Source organism: Physcomitrium patens, chromosome 3, assembly GCF_059467195.1.
Source record: "Physcomitrium patens ecotype Gransden chromosome 3, ASM5946719v1, whole genome shotgun sequence".
Classification (NCBI taxonomy): domain Eukaryota; kingdom Viridiplantae; phylum Streptophyta; class Bryopsida; order Funariales; family Funariaceae; genus Physcomitrium; species Physcomitrium patens.
The window spans coordinates 3,689,763-3,712,187 of NC_143412.1; the positions used below are offsets into that span (position 1 = coordinate 3,689,763).

Sequence of the window (22,425 nt, forward strand, 5' to 3'; positions counted from 1 at the left end):
TATTAAATGTATATATAAATACTAGAATAAATCCATTGCAATATTAACTAAAAGCAAAAGAATCATATAAGAACACAACTTCAATAACAGCAAAGAAAAGTAATTCTACTACGACCTTCAGTATTTATGGCTCTCAAAAAAAGTCTCAACTATACAATAGTTAATATTTGGATGTAGAATTCTAATAGGAGCATAGCAACAAGTGATGCAAAAAGACCTTTACTGCTGTCTCTACAATAATGATTCTATCAAAATAATACTAAGTGTATTTTTAAAGTGTTCTATGACCACCGCATTGTAAAAATATAATCAATTATGTACCTCAGTCCTACTTTCTCTCCTCAGTAGTTGAAATGAGGTTCTATACAAATTCCTTATTTTAAATACACCATATACTTTAGAGTTAATACCCTCTATTCAAGTTTCATACAATACTCATCAACTATTACTACATAGGCTTATATTTTGAAATATATGATGTAATCAATGTTCATATAACAAAAAAAGAACTCCATAATACATAAGATTAGTGCTATATAAAGTATGGAAAATGATAATTTATATAAAATTAAAAGTATGGTGTAATCTTGAATATTATAAGAATTTTTTTGAAATATATGTTATAAAAAAGAAACTATTCACAGACATATGGACTACAAATGAAGTTTTTGCAAAGATAGCAACAAAAGAATTAGCTTGGCAATTAATTCCTCTTATATTATTCATTTTTAAAGATCTATTATGATATTACTATAGCAATTAGACCACTGCTTGAAATACAATAAGATACCATGTATAATAGCCCTCAAATTCTTCTAGAGATATTCTCCATTACAGTCTTAGAGAAGAAGCCTTTCTACATAGCTTTATACTAAACAAGAAGACACTATAATGTGATTTACAACAACTCTTTGTAGAAATCAAAAAAGAATATACTAGGATAATAATCACAGATGGACAAAAAAGTAAAGAAACCTCTACCTTATGTCAACGCCTTTAACAATATATACATTGATATCAAACCATGATAATATGAAATTTACAGCTCCACATTTGTTCAAAAATGGAAGTCATAAATATGATAGATGATGATTTATTTTAATTAATTGATAGTATTTATAAAAGTAGGCAAGAGTTTTGGAAGAAGCTTAAAAATATGGATAACCATGATATAGATATACACTTACAAGAAATAAAATTTGATAAGGCCTTTACAACTAAAATCAATTTTAGTAACAAAATAGACTAGACTTAATTTTCTTGACTAGGTTTTATAGTAAGAAACTCAGATTGAAAACCAAAGAATGTAATACTATATTATTGTATCAAATCATCATATCTGCAAGAGTGTAAATTCATTTATAAAGCAAGTACATATTTGTTACCTCATATGCAAGAGGTATGGGAATTGATACCTCACTTTTCTATAGCTTCTATACCTCAATTAATTAAAAGGTAGAATAAAATTAGGTCAATTGGTTAGAGATAGTGCTCTATAAAAATTGAAGCAAAAAATTCACCTTTTAAAAAATATAATCTCTCTTAAATTTTGAATTTTCATTAATCCTCATATTATATGAAATTTTCAAAGTTCCACATGAGAAAAAATAAAAACAAACAACAATACCAAAAAACATGGGACTCATCTAATAAAGAGCTTGAAAAGACACTGACCTCACTAGAGACTCACACCCAAGACTTCAATCTAGTCCACTCAAACAAACAGGGGACAAAATCAAAATAATCCCACTAGATAAGATGAAACTTCTACAACTCTTACAACAGAGATCCTAAGAGGAAACTAAATGCATTGGCAAATCTCATCTATGACTCTAAATCAAGTCTTTTAAACAAGCAATAAGAAAAATTTAAATAATATGGTAAGAAAAATGACCTACAATTCTTGCAACTAGATCATCCTTGTTTCAAGAAGCAATAGATTACAACACATCCATAATTCAAAGAAACTTATGGATAGTCCTAAAGATCCAAGAAAAATACTTGTCAACTACAATGAGGCATATAATTCTAATCTTTGTATATAAAATTCACAAACACGATATTGAAATACTTATGAGAAAACAAAAAGGATATGAAATTCACCTATGCACTACTAACATCTAATAAATAGAAGAAGAAAAATTTTGGTCTACAACAGGGACACAATTCTATATGACAACTATAATAATGCTTGCCTTATGCAACAAAATCATTAACTATAACAATGGTCACAATCCATTATATTAATAAAACAATATCACATCAAATGGACAATAAAATAACAAAAAAACTTAATTGATTTGCCATCATTCCATTTGATGCAATAATATTAAAGATCAAAAGATCCAATCATACATAATAGAATTCAATAGCCTTACAAACCAAGGAAAATTTTGAAGATACCTTCTTATATCAAATACAAGCAATCAAAACTATAGAATAAAGAGAATAGCTAAAAAAAAAAATAACTCATATTGAAATCTTAGATATCAAGTATAAGAATTTTTAGTTCAAATTTTATAAATAGATAAGAATCAATCTTAGGTACAGTATACAAACTTTAAATATTAATATAAGAAGAGTAGGAGCACAAAGACAAAATATAAATTTACACCAATATAAAAATTGTGGATCAAAAATATTCTAGTTCACGTCCCACAATTACATTAGAACTAATGTAGAATGCAGCTTATAAATTCCAGACATCAATTGATGTATGATTCACTTATAATCTTCTCATATAATATCAAGTGCCTAAAAAGAAAAGTGGATAGTGTACAAAAATACTGCAAGATAAAAGATTTCTTTCTAAACTTACATTCTAAGCTAGATATTAATGCCTTACAAAAAAATTAGGTTGACATAAGAAAAATACAAAAAAGGACTAAAAAATTCAACTTCTTAAAAAGCGCCATCTTTTGGAACAAAGCCTGCTATTCAACCTACAAAAATAGCTATGCAAGTGGTACTGCAATTATTACTTTTGAGAGAATTACCAATTCTATTTGCAAACATGGAATTATTATGAAAGACTACATATAATTCATGATTTTTTTCAATTCAATTTTAAAAAAATAAAACTATTAAATATTTATAGATATAACTATATAAGTGTAAGATCCTACTTATAGCAAAAAATTGTAATATTTTTTTTTTAAAAGCCAAACGGATCATAATGGACGACTTCAACTCTATCAAAGACATATCAAATAAATTTGAAGGCAATCCTACAACTAGCAAAGGCATAAAAATAATAAAATCTTGAACCAATATGTTGATTCAATTAGATCTATTAGATATCTTTTTCATGGAAGAATTTTGATATATAAATAAAAAAAAATATACATAAGATAATTGATGCTCTTATTCAAACATGATAGGTACTAGAATAGACAAATCATATATTTCTTCAAAAATCTTAGAAAGAGGGGAAATAATTGGAATATAGCTAGTCCATATGTCTATCTTTGATCACTTACCAATTTTCCTCAAGATTAAATATAAAGGCCTTTTCTTCCTCCGATAGTCTTCCTTTGATAAGAAATAGCTAAATAGCAAAGAAGACACGCCTTTACTAAGCCGAACATAGAAAAAATCCACACAACATTATTCAACTAACACTTAAGCAAGCAAAATTGTAGCTCCTTTATTAACAATTTGTAAATGTAATGCAAATGAATCAATAAAAAAAATAAAAGAATGGAAGCTCATCTATCAGCAACAAATCAAAAAAATATAGGCTACAAAACTCTACCTCTATGACAATTGGAACAATCACGTTATCTGCAAAACTCTTAGCATAGTACAATTGAGATTATATGAAGTCCACTATACATGTTGAATGAAACTTTTTGATCCAACAATAGAAAAATAGATTTAGCTTGATGATAGATGCAACATCAAATTCTTTACATATTACAACAAGAAAAGCAAATAAGGCTACATTTTTGAATTCAACTACAATAGTACAATCCTAATGCAGCAAATAAATATAGCTTCATTTGCATAATAATACCATTAAGCGATCTACAGTAGAGATTCAATTGTTAGGAATAATAAGACAACTCAAGAAGATTTCCTTATGAGCATTCTAAAATGAGTTAAGTCAAGCCGTAATGAAGAACTAGAGAAATAAATCATACTACTAGAGTTTACAGTAGCTGCTTTGGAGATTTCAACAAGAAAAATTTTAAGATTGTACATTATACCAACTGAGTTTTTTTTAACTTTGTTGGCCATCAATCCAAGGAGATATGCTCAACTTCACTTGTAAAGTAATGACCAATAGAGTATTATTGCAAGAATTGAATATCAATAGTATAATCCTTATTTTGAAACTTAAAGAATTAACATTAATAAAAAATTTATGTCTTATCTCCCTTCTAAGCACAATCTATAAGATTATAGCCAAAATGTATGTAAATTGAATACTTTGATATCTTTCACATTGGATTTAATAATTATAAATGAAATTTGTAGTTGATTGATGTATCTTCAATAACATATATCTAACGCTTAAATCAATAGAATGAGCAAAAGAAAACAAATAAGAACTTGTACTCATACTACTAAATTTTAAAAAAGCTTTTGATTGGATTAACTAGAGATTTTTAGAAGCAACCTTCACCAAAATCGTATTCTCTAACTCTTCAATAAGTATGGTCATGGCTTTTAATAGAGAAGCCCTAGCCATTGTGAAAGAAAATTTTATTGCTCAATTTAAATTATAAGATGGCATCAATTAAGATAGCTTGTAATTGGTGGTATAAAGTGGAAGTAGAAAGAATAAGAACAAAAGATGCACAACACAAAATAAGTAAAAGAAGTGCAATCAAGCAATTGTACACTACAAAACTAATCATATTTTATTTATTAGATTTTTACTTAATAAAAAATAAAAATAAAAAATAAAAAATATATTTTTTAATAGATAATATTTTTATCTTTCTAATGGTTTAAGATTCATATAAATTTGAGTTACTATGAATAAATTATGAAGGTTTAAAAATAATAAATAAATAAATAAATATTAAGTAAATGATTTTTATCTCAAGCATAATTTATTTAAGAGATCAAGAGTTTGAGCCTCACCAAGGCTCACAAGTAGTGTATATGGATATCTAAGAGAGGTCACGAGGCTTTAGTATTATCCTCCTAACTACCTTCAAGGCACTACAATCCATATGGAACTTATGCACATCCTTTCTTATAAAGACTACACTTGTTTCTTGCTTCTTGCTTCTGGTCCTCCTGTTTTCTACTAATAAAACTAATATTTTACATTTTTGAATTCACCATGGTATTTAAAAATATTCAATTATCCTAAGAAACTTTTATGGCTTTCAAATCTTATTCCTTTTCTTTTTAATGGCTTCCAAAGTAGTAAAATTCATTTTTATCAAAGTCTTGAAAATTATTCTAAAAATTTCTAAATAAATTCTAAATAAATTATAAAAATTCTTATAATATTTTTATAATATTAATATAAATTTAAATCTATATTTTATTACTTTTATTATTTTTTATAGTAATAAATTCAATTTTAATCTATTATAAATTCTACTTTCTATATAACTAAATAAAAAGACATGAGATTCTATTTCATTCTTTTTCTAATTACTAACTAAAATTTATAGTTTTTATTATAAGAAATATATATAGATAAAAGGCCAATATAAATATTCATCTTAATAAATAATCTTTAATACTTAATAATAAGTAAAAATACTCAATCAACTAAGATGATGGCCTTCAAGACTTACTAAGATTCTATTTCTATAATTAACATTTAAATTTTCTATTTTTCTAACAATTTCTATACTACTCACTATATATTATTATTTTAAGTACTTTAAATACATCTTTTTGTCTTAAAATAATTAATAAACTGATTTATTGACCTACATCTATTATCACAATTAATAGACAAAATAAACACATATTTAAAATAAAGAGATTAATTCACTAGAGATGCCCCTTGGCACCATATTTCTTCTTATTTGTAGTAAATGTCCTTGAATATATGCTAGACAATCTCAAATAGTAAGTACAAGAACTCACACTATCAAATAACTTATCTTTAAGCAATCAAATATTTGCAAATGATATTGTATTCTTCCTAAAAAGAACTGCTAAAAATCTCTCAAGAGCAATGAGAGCTCTAATATGATTCTATGAAGCCTCTAGAGCAAGGATTATTTGGCACAAAATATATACAATACAGGCATTCGAACATGAACAAAGTTGAAATTCAGAAGAAGATCTAAACCTAATATAGAAAATAATAGGTCAACCTACTAAGTATCTTGTCTTTTCTATAGGTTATTGATTATCAACCAAAGAACAAAGAAATAAAGTAGTACAATAAATTATTAAGCAATTGGTGAAGTAGAGACTCAAAAAGCTATTCTTAATTAAAAAATTACCAGCAATCAATCAGATAATACTATCTTTCATGTAATATCTAATATCATATTTTAGTATAGAAACTTAGATCTTCACCTAGATCTATACTATGATCAAAAATTATTTATAGAGTGGGATAATAAGTGGCAAAGGAAGAATTAAGGTAAAATGGGATATGATAATCCAATCAACTACATAAGAAGGACTTAAGATAATTGACTTTGTCACATAAGCTAAGACACTCTTAGCAAAATTGATTGCTTAAGGCCTTACTTTTAATCAAGAATCATAGAAAATTATTGTGAGACACAGAATAAAAGCAACTAAATTCAAAAAAAATGAATAGTGATATCCTAACTAATATTAGTTGATAAAAAAGAGCTTACAAGTGCATCCACAAGGATCCAACTTGTGAAGAAGTGCGAAAGTGGCATGGAGCAACATACAACACAAGTTAATTCTTGAAACAAGTTTGGATTCTTTAAGATCTAAAATCTTACCAACTCCATAATATAAATGATTTTGACACAACATAAGACTATGCACACTAGAACAAAATTGAAAGTAACTAAACTGAATACAAACACGAAAGTAAAAACTAAGTTAAAAATAATATAATCAAATAGAACCAAGTAAAATGAAACAAAAAAAAAACAACCAAACTTTACTAAAAAAAAGAATCTAAATCCATATCTGACCAAATGTCCAAATGGCCTAAGTAAGTCTTATTTATACTTTGTTCAACTATCTTAGAACTTTCTAAAATATTTCTAATAATGGACTCTACCAAGATAACCATCATTTAAGAAGATTTTAGATGTGGATTCTACAATGATAACTATCCTAAGCCTTTTTAGAAGGTTTTATGGTGGATCTTACATGAACCACCATTCAAACCTCAATTCTAGAAACTTCTCAAAAATAACTCCAACTATATATTTCTATGTGCAAATAATACAAATATCCTATCTATACCATGTTACACTTAATTTCCCTCTACTAATGTGAAACATCTTTAATTTGCTTCCAATAATATTTTTAAATGGTTTCTTAACAATGAATGAGGTCTTATATATGTTTTCATATTGTATTATAGATAGAATCACCTTTATAAAGAACTTTGTGATGAAGTTACAAATGTCCATTGCCACGGTGAAGGTAGTAGTGTTCTAAAATACTGCCTCCTTCATACTCTTATTGGTCATCAATCACAATTGGTAGTGGTGGTGATGGATGTTGGTGTCCATCCAAAAAGTGCCTTAATTCAATATAAAACTCCTTAAGCTACAGAATATGGAAGATTGGATCAATCCAAATCTAAAGCAAAAACTCAATGCAGTATGCAATATCAAAAATTACTGCAAAAATGTGGAAAGGTCTAAGCTATTGAAGTGCTAGCTTATAGACTTGAGTTGATGTAGCAAGTGAAAGATTGGCATTGGAGAATAATACTTGGTTACCCTCTCGGAAGGTCTTATGTTGCTAATGGTTGTCTGCACATTCTTTTTGTCAATTCAATGCAATAAAAAGATAATGTTGTATTTTCTATAAAGCCATTATAAGCCAATATATAAATTCCTCCATAGTCAAATTTTTTTAGTATTAATAGGACAATAAAGAGTTATTGGCATAATTGGATATAAATCAATATTAAAGAGGAATGGTGAATGATTAGTACTTGTTTGAATATTATTATTGTAGGCAAACCATAAGGGCGTTAAATATTCATTCTAGACATTATGATGAACCGCTATAAATACTCATAGCATATCTTCTATAATTTGATTTGTATGCTCTATTTGTCCATCTATTTGATGATAGAATATCATAGACATGGCTAATCATGTGCCTAGTAGCTTAGATAAGGTCTACCAAAAACTCTCCGTGAAGTGGGAACTTCATCTAAAATAATGATATGATGTAATCTATGGTGACAAAAGACAATGTTGAAGAAGATTCATAGAAGTGCTAGGACATCAATATCAAATCATACTACAATCAAGGAAAATTGCTTCAAGAGTTGGTACATATAGATAGGAACTGCAGTATGATTGTAAAATATTTGCAGCAAATAAGTAATGAGATCCATAATTACTTGATCCCAACATGCAATAAGTAGTAGAATTGGTTGTAATAGCTCAAAAAATATTGTGTTGCATACTATGTTATGTTAGCATAATTCACAAGAACATATAAAAGTTCAAACATTATAATCCAAACCTATCTAAAATCATGTCCTTGAGATCCATTCTAGATTCTTCTTTCATCTTATGTGTCTAAATATTGGAATGTTGTATCTTTCTTGAAGTATGCATGTTTGAAGTATAACATCGTCAAGTACATAAATCCACTTCTTGAAATAGAGCAAGCCATCATTGAGACAATAATCTCGATATTAGACATTACGTACCTTCAATTGATTGATAACCATCTTAAAATAAGTATTGCTATACATAACTTTCTTCTATTTTACTGTCCTTGTTAAGTCTAAAATGACACTACTAATAGTAGCGACTTCTGTCTTATCATTTGATTTAAATTTTAAGTCAAATTTACATGATAAAGTGTTCAACATAATATATTATTTTCCTTCTTTGTATTTAAGTTGTATGTCAAAGAATTATTGTAAGCACAATTAATAGCTCCAATGATTGGTTATAATCACTTTTGTGATTTTTAACATATTTTTATTAATTTTAATGCTAATACGATTAACTTATAGATCCAAATTAGTTTTTTTAGTTAATTATGATTTTATTTTATTTTTAGATAGATACTTCTAATTATTAGATTGAGTGATTGTTTAAAATTCTAAAAATAGTAACTTTAGAAGATCTATGATTTTTTTTTAAAATTCTCTTTTAGTATTAAAATTAAAATTTTATTAGAATTTCTCTACAAATTTTTAGAAATTATATCTTGAATTAATCCACAATCTTAGTTTTCAACCTCAAGGCTAATTCCTAATTTGACTATGGTTAGAAAATCTCTTAAGTCTAATTGCTCTATCTTCTGTCAAGAACATGAAGTGAAAGAAGATGCATAAACTTGAGAAATCTAAGTCAAAAAAAAATGACAAAATAGCATTAAAGTAGTATGTATATTAAAAATAAACTAGAATTGCTATTACCAAAAGACAAGAAAATTAGAAGCTCTTAAATCTAGACAAGAAGCAAGAAAAGAATTGACAAGAAAGAAGAAGGCTTCACTCTTGCCTCAATATATACTATCTAACTAGAAGCTATGTGGTAATGTTCTATATGACCTCTAATATGTGTTGACTTTGCAGGACACATGCTTTAGCTTACAAGGCAAGTTTTCTATGTATGGGCTACATAATTAGCTTGTTCATCAAGACACCAACATGTGTAGTACATGGCAAACTTGTTGACCACGTTTTTAATCTAAAAAGTCAATTATAGACACCTATAAAGTCTATAAAGCTTCTAGAAAGTTTCTATAGAAGATATTATGGAATTAACCTATTGTTATCTATTTTTATTTAATCATATAGATAATTATTGGTTTACATGTATTTGTCCATGATATCTTCGTATTTAATTCTAAGATTTTTTTTAAGCTTAAATTTCATGCCATAATTTAAAATGAATTAAAAATATAAAGTTTAATTGTTAAATTAATGATGATTTCTAGAGAATAGAGGTGAACTAATTATTTTAGTGGAATTCCTCTTTTAGTGATTATAATCACTATTTGGAGTTGAAAAAAAAAAAAAACAAAAAAAAAAAAAAAAAAAAATCACAAGTGTATTGATTCAAGGCAAAATTACAATTGGATCTTAGATTTACTAAGAGTTTATATTTAAAGAAGTTTAAATTGAAGAATAGTAATCACAATGGCTTTGATGCTAAAAATCCTTACTGATCTCCAAAAATACTGATTAAAATTAGAATTATAATTAAAACTTACAACTAAATTAATAAATTAATTGATTTTTATGATTTAGAATTTGGATTTGGGCTTAAGAATAGTCAACTTCAGAATATAAATATGCTTTAGAAACAATGGTGGTGCTAGTTTTGCCAAAAAGATATTATTTTTTGAATTATAGGTATTTCCAACCTTAAGATCGGGTTTAGGTTTAGAATGATTAAAGACCCTTGATCTTGGTTAGAATGATTCAAAATTAATAAATCTAATTTGGATGGTATAGATGTAGCCACCACCCTTGGACTTGCTTCTACCTAATTAAGAGGGCTTGGGTGGCCAAGCTCCCTCTCTCTCTTCTCCCTTTTATAAGGCAAAGCTCTGCCAAATAGTTTTTAGGCTTTTAATTGAAGGAATTTTCTCCTACCTTGTCATTGCCTCGATATTTTTTTCTTCAATCACTCATTCTTTTATTCTTTTGAGCAATATTTGGCACTCATATTTTTCTAGCTAATAACTCTTTTTAGCACCTAATCTGCTATATTAGTTCTTATTTTTTTATTATCATTAATTAATATTATTTAATAATTTTTAAGAAATTTTCTCTTATTCCAATAATTAATGGTAAAGTTTTATCTCTTCATCCATCTTTATCTTTAAATGATAAAAAAAAATAAAAATTAATCTTATATTTTTATTTTCATCTTTTATTTTTAAACTTAATTTATAAATTTACTTTTTACCTTTAAATTTTTATTATGTTTATTTTAAATTCTTCACTCAATTTTTAGTTATTAATTCTAACTTAATTTTTTTTTTAATTTATATTCATAATTTTCAGAATTTAAGCTTGATTAAATAATTCTTAGAAGGTAATTAATTAATTAGATCATAATGTTTAAGAAATCATAAAAATTATATACTTTATATATTATATTTGGTTGGATTAATTGTGATTATTATACTATTTTTTATTTTATTTTATGGTTTATGTGACCACATTGGTTAATATTGAATTTTGATCTAAGTTATAATTGAATCAAATTGAACTTAACTAAAGGGGAAAAAAAAACCACTTATAATTGCAATTACTCTTTTCAACAATGATGTCGTATTTCATATTTTATTTGATTTCATATTCTCTAAATAAAATTTGTATAGCAAGAATTGGTAGTCAATTCAAATAGTCATTGGCTTCCTCAATAAATAGTATCACCACATCTTTGTTCCATATACAATTGCTAGTTGCTCTCCATTACATGCAAAATAATTGCACTCTGTCCTTCTGAGCTTGGATAATTCATATGCCACAAGTTGAAGGCTCCTATCAAAGCCTTATTGAAGAACCGTGTCATTAGCAAAGTTAGAAGCATCAATATTAAGTGTACATAGAAGATTGGGATCATATAGTTGCAATATTAGAACAATAATCAATGCCTCCATCAACTCCTCAAAGGCCCTTTTTTGTTCCAATTTCTAGTAAAATGGAGCACCTTTTTTTAATAAACTTATCAATAAGGCAGCAATGTATGCAAATTACCAAACAAAATGACAATAATATTCAGCAAGGCTTAAGAATGAGCGGACTTCAAAACATCTTTGGAAGTTGGCCAATCTTTCATTCCTTTCACCTTGTCTTGCTCTATATGCATACCTTCAAAGGACACTACATGCACCAAAAAGGTGACCTCTAACTTCTAAAGTTCACACTTTGATTCCTTACAATAAAAGTGACTATTAATAGCTAGCACAACACTGTCTATAGATGTTACTCATGCTCCTTAGGAGGTTTTACTATAGACCATGATATCATCAATTAAAACAACCACATATTCATCCAAAAGGTTCTAAAATAATCTATTCATGTGATCCTTAAAAGATGTTGAAGCATTAGTGAGGCCAAAAAGTAATACAAGCCACTTAAAATATCCATACCATATACAAAATGCCATCTTTTTATATCCTCTTTGATAATAGGGATCTGCTAATAATCACTTTGAAGGTCCAATTTACTAAAGATAGTTGTACCTTGAAGTTGATCAAAAAGATTATCCACACTTGGAAGTGGATATGCATTCTTGACAATCTACTTATTAAGGCCTTGATAATCAATACAAAGTCAAAATCCACCATCTTTTTTAGGTGTAAAGAGTACACATGCTCTCCATAGCGACGAACTTTTTCAAATGAGGCCCTTCTCTAAGAATTCATCTAATGACTTTTGTAACTCTTTAAGTTTAATTGGTGCTAAGCAATAAATTGGCCGACTTGTTGGTTTGGCCCCAAGCATTAATTCCATTTCAAAAAGGGCACCTTGATCAGGTTGCATGCCACTAGATAAATCAATTGGAAAGACATTTTAATATTTATGTATGAGTTGTTCTATCTTTTGGCTATCTTTTCCACCATTGAAGCAAGATTCAAAACCATTATATATACAAGTTGCTTATGTCATATTTGCTTCTTTATAAAGGTCATTCTTACAAATAAGCCTTAGCTACAAATTGTTTTGCTATCCCAGACAATACATAGGCATAAAGAATCACCATGTGTCCTCCATCTTTGAAAGAAATTGTCCTTCCTAGTTAATCAACTTATTTATTTTTTATTTTTAGCCATGGCATATCAAAAATAATATCATATCTAAGCTTTGATACTCTGAACTTCTCCACCAAGGCATAAGTATCACTCAACCTTAGGGCTTCTTCTTCACTTCTCTTATTTAATATGTTTTTTTGGTCATTTGCTTAATATACATTCTCTCCTTTGATCACCTTTGTTTCAATCCCAAGTCGGTTGGCAATTGTCATCAAGATGTAATTATTTGTAGAACCGCAATCCACAAGCTCAACATGGCTATCTTCTTAGTCGACTTCTTAGACACACTAGTCAACCTTTTTGATAGTTGTTCGAGGCTATGCCATTTGTCTGTGAGAAATATCAACTATTCCTAATACTGGCCTTTGATGCCTTTATCGGGGAGCCCTGTTTTCTTGCTCTTTTTCTTCATCAACCTAGTGACCTTCATGATTGTGAGCTCATCATGATTTGTTGGTGCTTGAATTTTGACATTTTGGACAATCTCTGATTTGATGGCTTGACTCAATAGTAAAAGCACAAAGATGAAATCCTTTGTGAATTGATATGTAAAACCTTAGAATAGTAGATGTTGAGCTAAAAATGTTAGGTCAAGATACAACTAATCAATTTATTCAATGGTCAAGAAAAGATATATACTTGCTTTTGGACATATGGAATGATTATAGACATGATTGATACACAACTACTTGGCTTCAACAGAGAATGGAAAGCCAATGTAAGCATCTCCAACATTATCAATTCTAGGGCTGCATCCCCTAAAATCCAAACTCAACACTTCTCTACTCTTCATGGAATTGATAGATGCCCTACATCAGAAACTCTATAATAGAATTATTTCAAATTCTTGAAATAGAAGAAGGTATACTTCTAGTAATCAAATATATTGTCCTTCTTTCAGAAAAACTAGAACAGGTATACTAAGGGCAACTATAGATTGGCACCACTCCAAAGGATTTGCATAGCTATCAAAAATAAACATCAAGAAGTCATTGGATTCAAACTCATCAGCCCAGTCTGCTGGCTCCAAACACCTTAGCTAGCTGGAAAGTGCCCAATACAACCCCTCATGTTCGACCCAGCAGAATGGAAATGGCAGCGGCAAAATCACTACAAAACAAGCTTTAAATACAACTACACATTGCAACAAGGCTACCAACTTGGCATCACCGGAAGGATGGCTCCTCTCAAAGGCGAGCGCATACTTAGACAACACAACTTTGATGATACACAATGCCAACAATTCTACAAGAAGCTTTGGCATCCTTGGCTCTCCAGAAAATTTGCAGCCATGTATTGGCTCAATCTCGTGGAAGGTCTCTCAATGGGCCACTGATGAAGGATAATGCAACTAGATCCCTCTTGTAAACTGTGCAACCTAGGAGAAAGCAAAACCATTCAGCATGCCTTCTGAGACTGTCCGGTCATTCACCTTACTTGGTCACAATACAATACACTACGCCAAAAGGCCTCTTGAAGCACTACAAGACTGGATGGAGACGCTCTACGATAAACTGGGTCCCACAACCTTAGCAAATGAGAAATCACTCACCGCAACCATCCGCGTCTAAAAATGAAACTCCATGGTTCCTATTTTGACAGAGACCGGGAACCGTTTCATATCGGCCAAGTTCTCTATAATATCCTTATCATAATGTCTTAGGGTTTCATTAGAGAGTCAGTCGCTTTAGCATCCAGAGAAGCATACAAATGGAACAGCATCGTCAAGGCAACAAACTACCAAGTGAACAAAGGATCGCAGCCCAACAACTGCAATGGAATATAGTGAATAGTCAGAAGGCCAAAATCACTTCACACAACTCAAACAGACATGTGGCATTGTTGCACTCCAGGCCCTCGAGGCCCCACCAACGGTGTAGAACCCGAAACATGCGTGACATACGCGTGAGTTGTACGACACTTTGTACGTTTAACCGCGGTGCAAACTAAGGCTCATGTGACTGAAACGCCCGTTCAGTAAGTGGGAGGTCCTGAGTTAAACCCGCAGCGAGAGCAGCGACCGTTCTTTTGTCCGTTGCAAGGAGAGTATCACTCACACTCCATCACCTCCACGCACCGCAATTCCCTTTTTTTGCGTGCTTTCCGCTGCTTGTCGAGGTGTTGATTGGAAAACCCACTTGGGATCGAACATTTTCAGGAAAATTTCTTGTGTTGATTTTGTACTTCTGTGAACAGTAGAGGGTATGCATGACTGCCAGCATTTGTTCTCAGGTTCTTAGGCTTTTCAACGAGTTTCCAGTTATTTGTATTTTTCATGATTCATGAAGACCTGTGGGTAGTCGTCAGAGTTATGGAGTGGTAGAAGCTGTGGAGGGAATTCAATACTCGTCAACTACATCTGCGATGTAACACAGTTTTAGATTCCGAGAGCCATAACCTGTTCATTTAGCTCCCGTGTGTAGAGCGGTAACCCCAGAGACTTATAAAAATCATTCGACGAAAACACCGTCGAGAATCGAAGAGGTGGCTGCTGCTTTCTAAGTGCAATTGCGAGACTTACCACCTAACTGTGTTTGAAATTCTGTTTCCGCTTCGACACAACCCAAGAAAAGCGAATCTACCTATCCGAATTGTGAATTGCTTGAGAATGTCTCCTGTTATCATACACATGGTAAGAGGGATTGTTGCTAAAGTCGTGAATATTGAAGTACACAGAGGGTGCGTTCAGTCATGGGCGAGAGAGCCTTCTTCGATCATTAATCTCGAACCCACCATAAAGACTACCAGCTAGGCAACAGAAAAGAATTCGTCAAAACAAGAGGTGGACAAGACCAGCAAAAGCAGCAAGAACCGCGAGAGACGAACAGCGGGCAGCGGAGCACGTGTGAGGTGAAGGCGAAAGAAAAGCATGGAAAGGAGAAATGCAACCCAAAATGTGAAACAAAGTGAACAGAGATGTCGGTGGTGGAAATCAGGAACTTGGTAAAGTCACGGAGCGAGACCCTGCTACAGCTAAAAAGACAGAATCCAACAAGGAAACTATAAAAAGATATCATCACATCGAAAGTATCGCAGTCTGATACAGCTCGCAAAAATTGCCAAAAACGGCCAATAAAACCCGTTGGCCCCGTCATTCTTTCCTCATTGACGGTAGTGAACTGCACTGTTGACGTCATCGGCGTCCTCTGAGTGGATGAGGACCAGGCCAGGTTGCCTTCGAGGATGAGAGAGTCTTCAAGAGGACGTGCCTATGGGCACCCTACACGACAAATGGGGTGGAGTGGAAGATAAGCGAGAATGGAGCCGGGAATATCAAAAGGTGGAGGGGGATATGGATGGCCAGGGAATAAAAATCAGAGTGAGCAGCGAACGGGGTAGCTCTTTCATAAATGAGGAGCGTGACACCTTGTACCCGGCTGCTACCTCGATAAGCGCGTCTGGTAGCGCATATGCATTTCCTTCACAGCCTGTTTCCTCACCTTCTTTGTCTCTCTCCTTCTTTCTCTCTCTCTCTCTCTCGCTCAGCAGTCTCGTTGTAGCTAAGTGAAGAATTGTTGACAGGAGTGAGCCACTCTGTGGTAACAAGAGTCTGATTAACCAAATGCCACCCATCCCTCTGCGTGGGCTCTCCCTTGTCTCCCCTGATGGCCGGCACTTCCGTCCTGGTCGTTCCCCCCTTCGATTGCGCTTGGTTGATGGGCGACGAACAAAGCTTCCTCACCCCGGGTCGGGGCTGCGTCGCTTTTGAGGCTCGTGCTGCTAATGATGTCACCATCGTCTTTAAAGAGCACCCAGGTCTTCGCACACTGGAATTCCCACTTTTTCTCCGATATTCTCATCATTGAACTCTCTTTGTTGTCGTTTTTTTTTTTTTTTTTTTTTTTTTTTTTTTTTTTCTCTGACTGAATCTGTTGATGTGAAATTGTCTCGTGCGCAGGATGCAAGCATTACAGAACAGATCTGGGTCCCAATTACACCATTATTTTGGGAAGCCATGGTAATCGGAGGTTGAAGATGCTGGTGGATGGCAAGACAGTGGTGGATGTAGCTGACATAGTCCTCTGCCCCTCCACGTTTGAGCGTTACTGGATCAGTGTACTGGACGGGAGGATCATAGTTGGGAAAGGGGAGCCTGGACAGAGTATTGTGCATGAGTGGTCAGATCCAAGCCCTAATTTTAAAATAAAATATGTGGGCCTTAGTAGTTGGGACAAGCACGTCGGCTACAGGAATGTAAGGGTGCTTCCGCCTGCGCCAATTAGTGGAAAATACATGCCCAATTTGCGAGATCTGCAAGGTATTGGAGGGGGTTTGGCTCAGTATTTGGAGTCTTCGGAATTCTCTGACCTTCAGTTTGTGATCGGGCCTAATAGGAGGGTGGTGCGGGCTCATCGCGTTCTTCTTGCTTCATCCTGTACTGGATTTTCACATTTTTCTGGCGACGTGTGTCGACTTGCATCTGTCAATTATTCGACTCTCCATGCATTCCTTCAGTATATCTACACTGGGCGCACAGTGGTGGGAATCCAATTCTTGTTGTAAATCTTTCCCAAAAAGAATATGAAGGAGCAGAATATTGCATTGTCGTTGGACTGTTTCCTACGGCAGTGCCGTTGACTTTGAAGGTGTTAATTGCTGTGTAGTAGGACTTCGGCTTAAGGCCTGTCTCACCGAATTAAAATGCAACCAATTTTTGAGGTTCAATTATCAGCTGAGATATTTTTAATAGCCGCAATGAGAATCATCACATGTTTTTAAGTAATCGATTCAAGTTTTGTAATTGTTTCACTCGGTACAAACTTTTTACTGTGCCGTCCATTATTTGTGGTACGGGAATAATATCAAGGGATTGCGAGCAAAATTGTCAATTTCGCGATGGCTGATATTGTGTTTGTTAAAATATGTGATAGGTGACCAGAAGCGAACTCAGCGGGCTTCAGGACTTGTCGGAGAAGTTTGGACTTGATTGCCTTGCACTCCAATGTCGACAGCTCAAAATAGTAGCTTCTGAGGAGGTAAATTATGAAGGAGCCAATGTATCCCAAGAAAATACCAAATTTGAGCTGGTGTATCAGAGCCCGGTTGCTATTTTCGAGGAACGATCTACACACGCTCTTAATATTCCTGTGAATGCAGCAGTGATGGTTCAACACCTAGACAGTGGAGAGTTCAGTGATGTTGAGATATCAATTGAGGACTATGGCACGGTGGCACGAGCTCACAGGCTAATTTTAAGTGCTTGGAGCGAACCGTTTGCAAAGGTCAGGACCCCTCCTGGTACAGTTTCATGAGTTTCATAAGTAAGCAGGCATATTATCTATATCTTTTCCTTCATCAAGCATTGTACATCTGTACCACATTCCTCTTAGACAATTATCTTTAAATGTTCGGATTTAACATGTCCGATTTGAAATTAAGTCCGTTAGAATTGTTTATTTTTTTAATCAATCATGTAGCCTTGTCGTTGTTAGCGCTTGCATAAGAGGGTGTAGCTAATATTGACCATGTAGAGCTAAAATGAAGTTCAGGGCCTTCGTAAGTATGCAAAGGCCCCAAAATTTATGCACTCAGAGCTGGAGCATTTGATAAGTTTGGAGCGTTTGATGCTCATGCGACTGTCTGCACCACGTCTAATGTGTGACTGCATGTTGACAGATGTTCACCAATGGGATGAGTGAGAGCAGTGTTGGTCAGGTTCTTATCAGAGATACAGAACCTCAGGTTTTCATGGCCATGCTTTGGTTCATGTATCGTGGTCACCTTGACCTGGAGGAGAGGAGTGACTACTGGGCATTACTACTTCCTCTTTTAGTGCTAGCCGACCAGTTTGCGATTCAACCTCTGCAGCAGGAGTGTTGTTTGCGTCTTCTTGATTGCTTGGCCGAGGTATTTTCTGTCCCTTGTGCGATGTCTGCTGGTGTAATATGTGAAATCGTCCTTACTGCATCCTTGAAGAGTCATCGTTTGTACTTGGCCAATCATCTGCTTACGACGAACTCAATGGAACCAGAACAGAATATACCCTTCTTTATTGGGATCAAGCACGATGTATAAAGCAAATCAAAAAAATTATCCCTAAGTTGGTATTACACGGGTTAAGTTGTATGTTTACGTTGTAGCCCATCTTGCATCCTCAGTTGGCGAAAGCGTGATTTTTTCGATGCTGATAAAGGCTTTGGCCTTTGCTATAGGATTCTGCATGCGCTATATTACAAGTGGCTGCTTCTATGCCTAATTGCAAGGCATTAAGAGACGCATGCCAGGACTGCTGCGCTCGCCACTTTGATTACTGTATTATTCCTCCAGCTGCGGTTTTCCAGGCGCTTGAAGCATCTTGCATATCACAAATCCTACAGGTTTTAAAATTATTCTCACTGCAGAAGAGTTTATTACATTCTGCAACCATGGCATCTTGGTTCGCTTATATTACGAAGCATAAGTTTTAATATTGGACTTGGAGTGTGGTCTCGTTAATGTTATAATGTTCTGATTGCATATTTCAATAGACCTTGCACTGTCTCTTTATGTGATTGCTATTTCAAGCCGATTTGGGGATTTATAGGTCATGAAGTCTAGTTTTGGCATCCCTCCTTCAAGAAGAACGCATGGTTTTATTGGCAATAAATCTTCTCTCTCCAGGATCTTTGCTCAACTCCAAACGAAACAACTGAAGCTAAGCGAGTGAGTTGTGTATTGCTATGTGTTTTATCAGCATTCAGCTTTGAGTGTTATCTCTGAAGAGAAAGTCCTCGACGCTATAATGATGTGGGGTGCGAATAAGGACGACATCCACGGTTGGGAGGATGCTAATCAACGAGCAATGGCTGAGGGGGCAGAATTATTCCAAGATCGGCTAGAAGACGTCAAACTCTTGATACCTCTTGTGCGGTTTCCTCTTATGTCTCTCCCAGTTTTGCAGATGGTGAGCCAGCGATCAATCTATTCCTTTGTATGAGGAGATGGCCTGTTTTATTATTTGCGGGACTTGTCAAGTACTTTCTCGCAGGCGTGTTCCGTGTTCCTTGGAGGTGAAAGGGCATGAGATTGACTCAGTTATTTGGATTTAGCAAGATTTAACTTTTTTGTGCAGTTTAACAACCCTAGTAGTGGAGCTGATAGGTTGACTGTTGTATTCCACAGTTGCAAGTCTCAGAGCTCTGCAGATTAATCCCAGCAATAGAGGAGCTTGTAAGTATCTAACCTGAATGGTGGTTTTCATGTCGGAAGTATTTGAATCTTAGCTCTTCAGCATGTGCCACAGCCTGTAGATGCTCTGATCTTGCCTTATTAATTCCTAGTGCTGGTTTGACACTTTTATTATCAAGAGACTGAAAATGTCTGGTATTTGAGGCAGTTTTGACAATTACAAATCTTCATGCTTATCAGTGAGCATGTCTATGTCAGGCAGGAGAAGCAATTGAATATCTATGTCAAGATTTAACATCGTCTACTTTACAACAGTAAATAATCTCATCACATATGCAAATCATGCAAGATATGTGGTTTTTTTGTAATTAATTTTAATGGTTCTGATACCACCCAGTTTGCTAGCTTGTTATATCTTACATAATTTCCAGAGCATTAGTGATGGGTATCATGCTCCTTTCTTTTGGATTTGAATTTACTTCTGGCCTAGCTTTATTGCTTCTTAGATTGAAATATCTACTAATTATCCACACTATACTTTGGTATGTTTTTCAGAGAGATATTTCAGTCACTGGATATGCGGACTCAAGGCAGGTTGGTCAAGTTTCCTCGCAGTACCGCCAGGTTCAGCCAGCGTCTTTCAACATTCAAGGAATTGTTATACATAAGTGATGGAGACTGCAATGGGGTGTTCTACTATCTTGGGACATCATATGGCTCTCATCCATGGATGAATCCCGCCCTTACCAAGGTATCTAAATCACACCTGATCTTGTCATTTTTTTCACGGATAATTTAGCAGGGTCACAGTATGAAAGGAGCTTCACTGCAGATCGTGAAGATCACGTACTTATTTGTGCAATGAACGTGACGAGTGAGATTTAGGTATGGATTTACGTTAGCATTTAGAAAGTTTTGGTGAGACCTGCTTAGTTCTTTCAAGCTTTTAGGAATCGGCTCAAACCTGTTAGCATTTATTTCCTGTTGCAGAAGCTGGTGGTTTCAGCAAGCAGTCCTCCATCGCGTTTTACAGATGCTAAAGCTCTTGTTTCTCGAAACTATCAGGTATAAGAGCTTCATTGAAGTACTTTTTATATCTCACTATTTATGCCATGTTTATGCTCCAGTTATCCAATTCAATATTTTCTCTGAATACCTTCAGTATAATCTTCTACTAGTACTTAGCCAACGTTTCGTATGATTAGTAAGGGTACCTTATTTTTTTCGTAACTAGTATTACAGATACACTGCGTCGATGGATAGGTAAAACTAAGTCGTTATGATTTTCTTGTTTTCAGGGAACATCATTCGCTGGACCTTGTAACGTTGGTGGACAAATGTCAGCCTGGTGGAAAGTGGATCTTGGAGCAGATCAGCAGGTGTTTGTTTTCTCACGATTATGTTTAGTTGTTTCTTATCTTGCAAATCCTGTCCTAAGCTTAACGTGACCCTCTCTCCATTTGTTCTAGTGCTTGACGTCAGATTGTTTACTTGCGCAGCTTCTGTGCAACTATTACACTGTGAGACAGGATAGCTCCTCTAGTTTTATGCGGAATTGGAGCCTTCAGGTAAAATCTCCATTCCTCTTTTGTAAGCACGATTTTTAATTTATCCCATCTTGTGATTCTTGCTCATAGACTTGGAGGATTAAATCAAGGTATTGATTCCAAAATAGCTTTTTGCTTGCTAACAAGCAAGGAGATTTGACCCATTTCATGCAATATGATTTGACAGGGTTCTGTGGATGGGCAACGTTGGACGCAACTACGAACCCATCACAACGATCAAACCATCGGTCACGGTGGGCAATATGCCTCATGGCCCGTCTTTGGTGCAAATGCTCTCCTGCCTTTCAGATTTTTCAGGGTGATTTTACTAGGCCCCACTACAAGTGTTTCAACTCCATGGAACCTTTCTTTGTGTTACTTGGAGCTGTATGGCTACTTAAGGTGAATTGTGTAAACTTCAATAGTATTGTCAGCACACTGCAGGCCCTTCATACAATTTTGTGGTATGTAGCCATTTCTTTCTTTCTTTGACCTTTGTCAGAAGAGAAATGCCAGGTGTACAGCTGGTATGAGGTAGTTCTTTTGTATGATACTAAAAGGTTAGTGAAAAGCCTCTCTTTAAATCCTCAGAAAGGACTTCTGAAATTATCATCTGGTTGTTGATCAAATACATCACTTTGTTTTTGAATGAGTTGTATGTATGTGTAGAAAATATATAATTTGTATGTATGAATGAACAAACAAACGAGGACATAGTGAAGGATAAATGATGATGTGAATAAGTTGTGGAGCCATGAAATAAGAAAGTGTATGCAGGTACAACTGAGTATGAGAAAGAGGGTTGATAAGTAATCACAATTGCAATAATATCACCATATTTCAAGATACATGGCCTTTGTTGCTGCTACTTGTGTGTCTT

At 33.6% G+C, this 22,425-nt stretch overlaps 1 protein-coding gene across 1 annotated transcript; it reads left to right on the forward strand.

Annotated features, from left to right (window-relative positions):
* The first annotated feature begins 15,058 nt into the window (after window positions 1–15,058).
* LOC112280332 (BTB/POZ domain-containing protein At2g30600) lies at window positions 15,059–22,154 on the forward strand. Its single transcript, XM_024515713.3, has 13 exons — window positions 15,059–16,647; window positions 16,790–17,370; window positions 17,763–18,113; window positions 18,508–18,738; window positions 19,044–19,208; window positions 19,565–19,774; window positions 19,993–20,040; window positions 20,257–20,312; window positions 20,554–20,749; window positions 20,989–21,063; window positions 21,297–21,377; window positions 21,498–21,566; window positions 21,733–22,154. The coding sequence occupies exons 1-13, from the start codon at window positions 16,497–16,499 to the stop codon at window positions 21,949–21,951; spliced, it is 2,433 nt and encodes an 810-aa protein (XP_024371481.1). The 5' UTR covers window positions 15,059–16,496; the 3' UTR covers window positions 21,952–22,154.
* The last annotated feature ends 271 nt before the right edge of the window (window positions 22,155–22,425 follow it).

Coding starts and splice junctions, on each gene's coding strand:
- LOC112280332 (XM_024515713.3), top strand. CDS start 16,497: ATGGCCGGCACTTCCGTCCTGGTCGTTCCCCCCTTCGATTGCGCTTGG. Junction 17,371..17,762: donor TCTACACTGGGCGCACAGTG/GTGGGAATCCAA, acceptor AATATGTGATAG/GTGACCAGAAGCGAACTCAG. Junction 18,739..19,043: donor TTCTTGATTGCTTGGCCGAG/GTATTTTCTGTC, acceptor CCTTTGCTATAG/GATTCTGCATGCGCTATATT.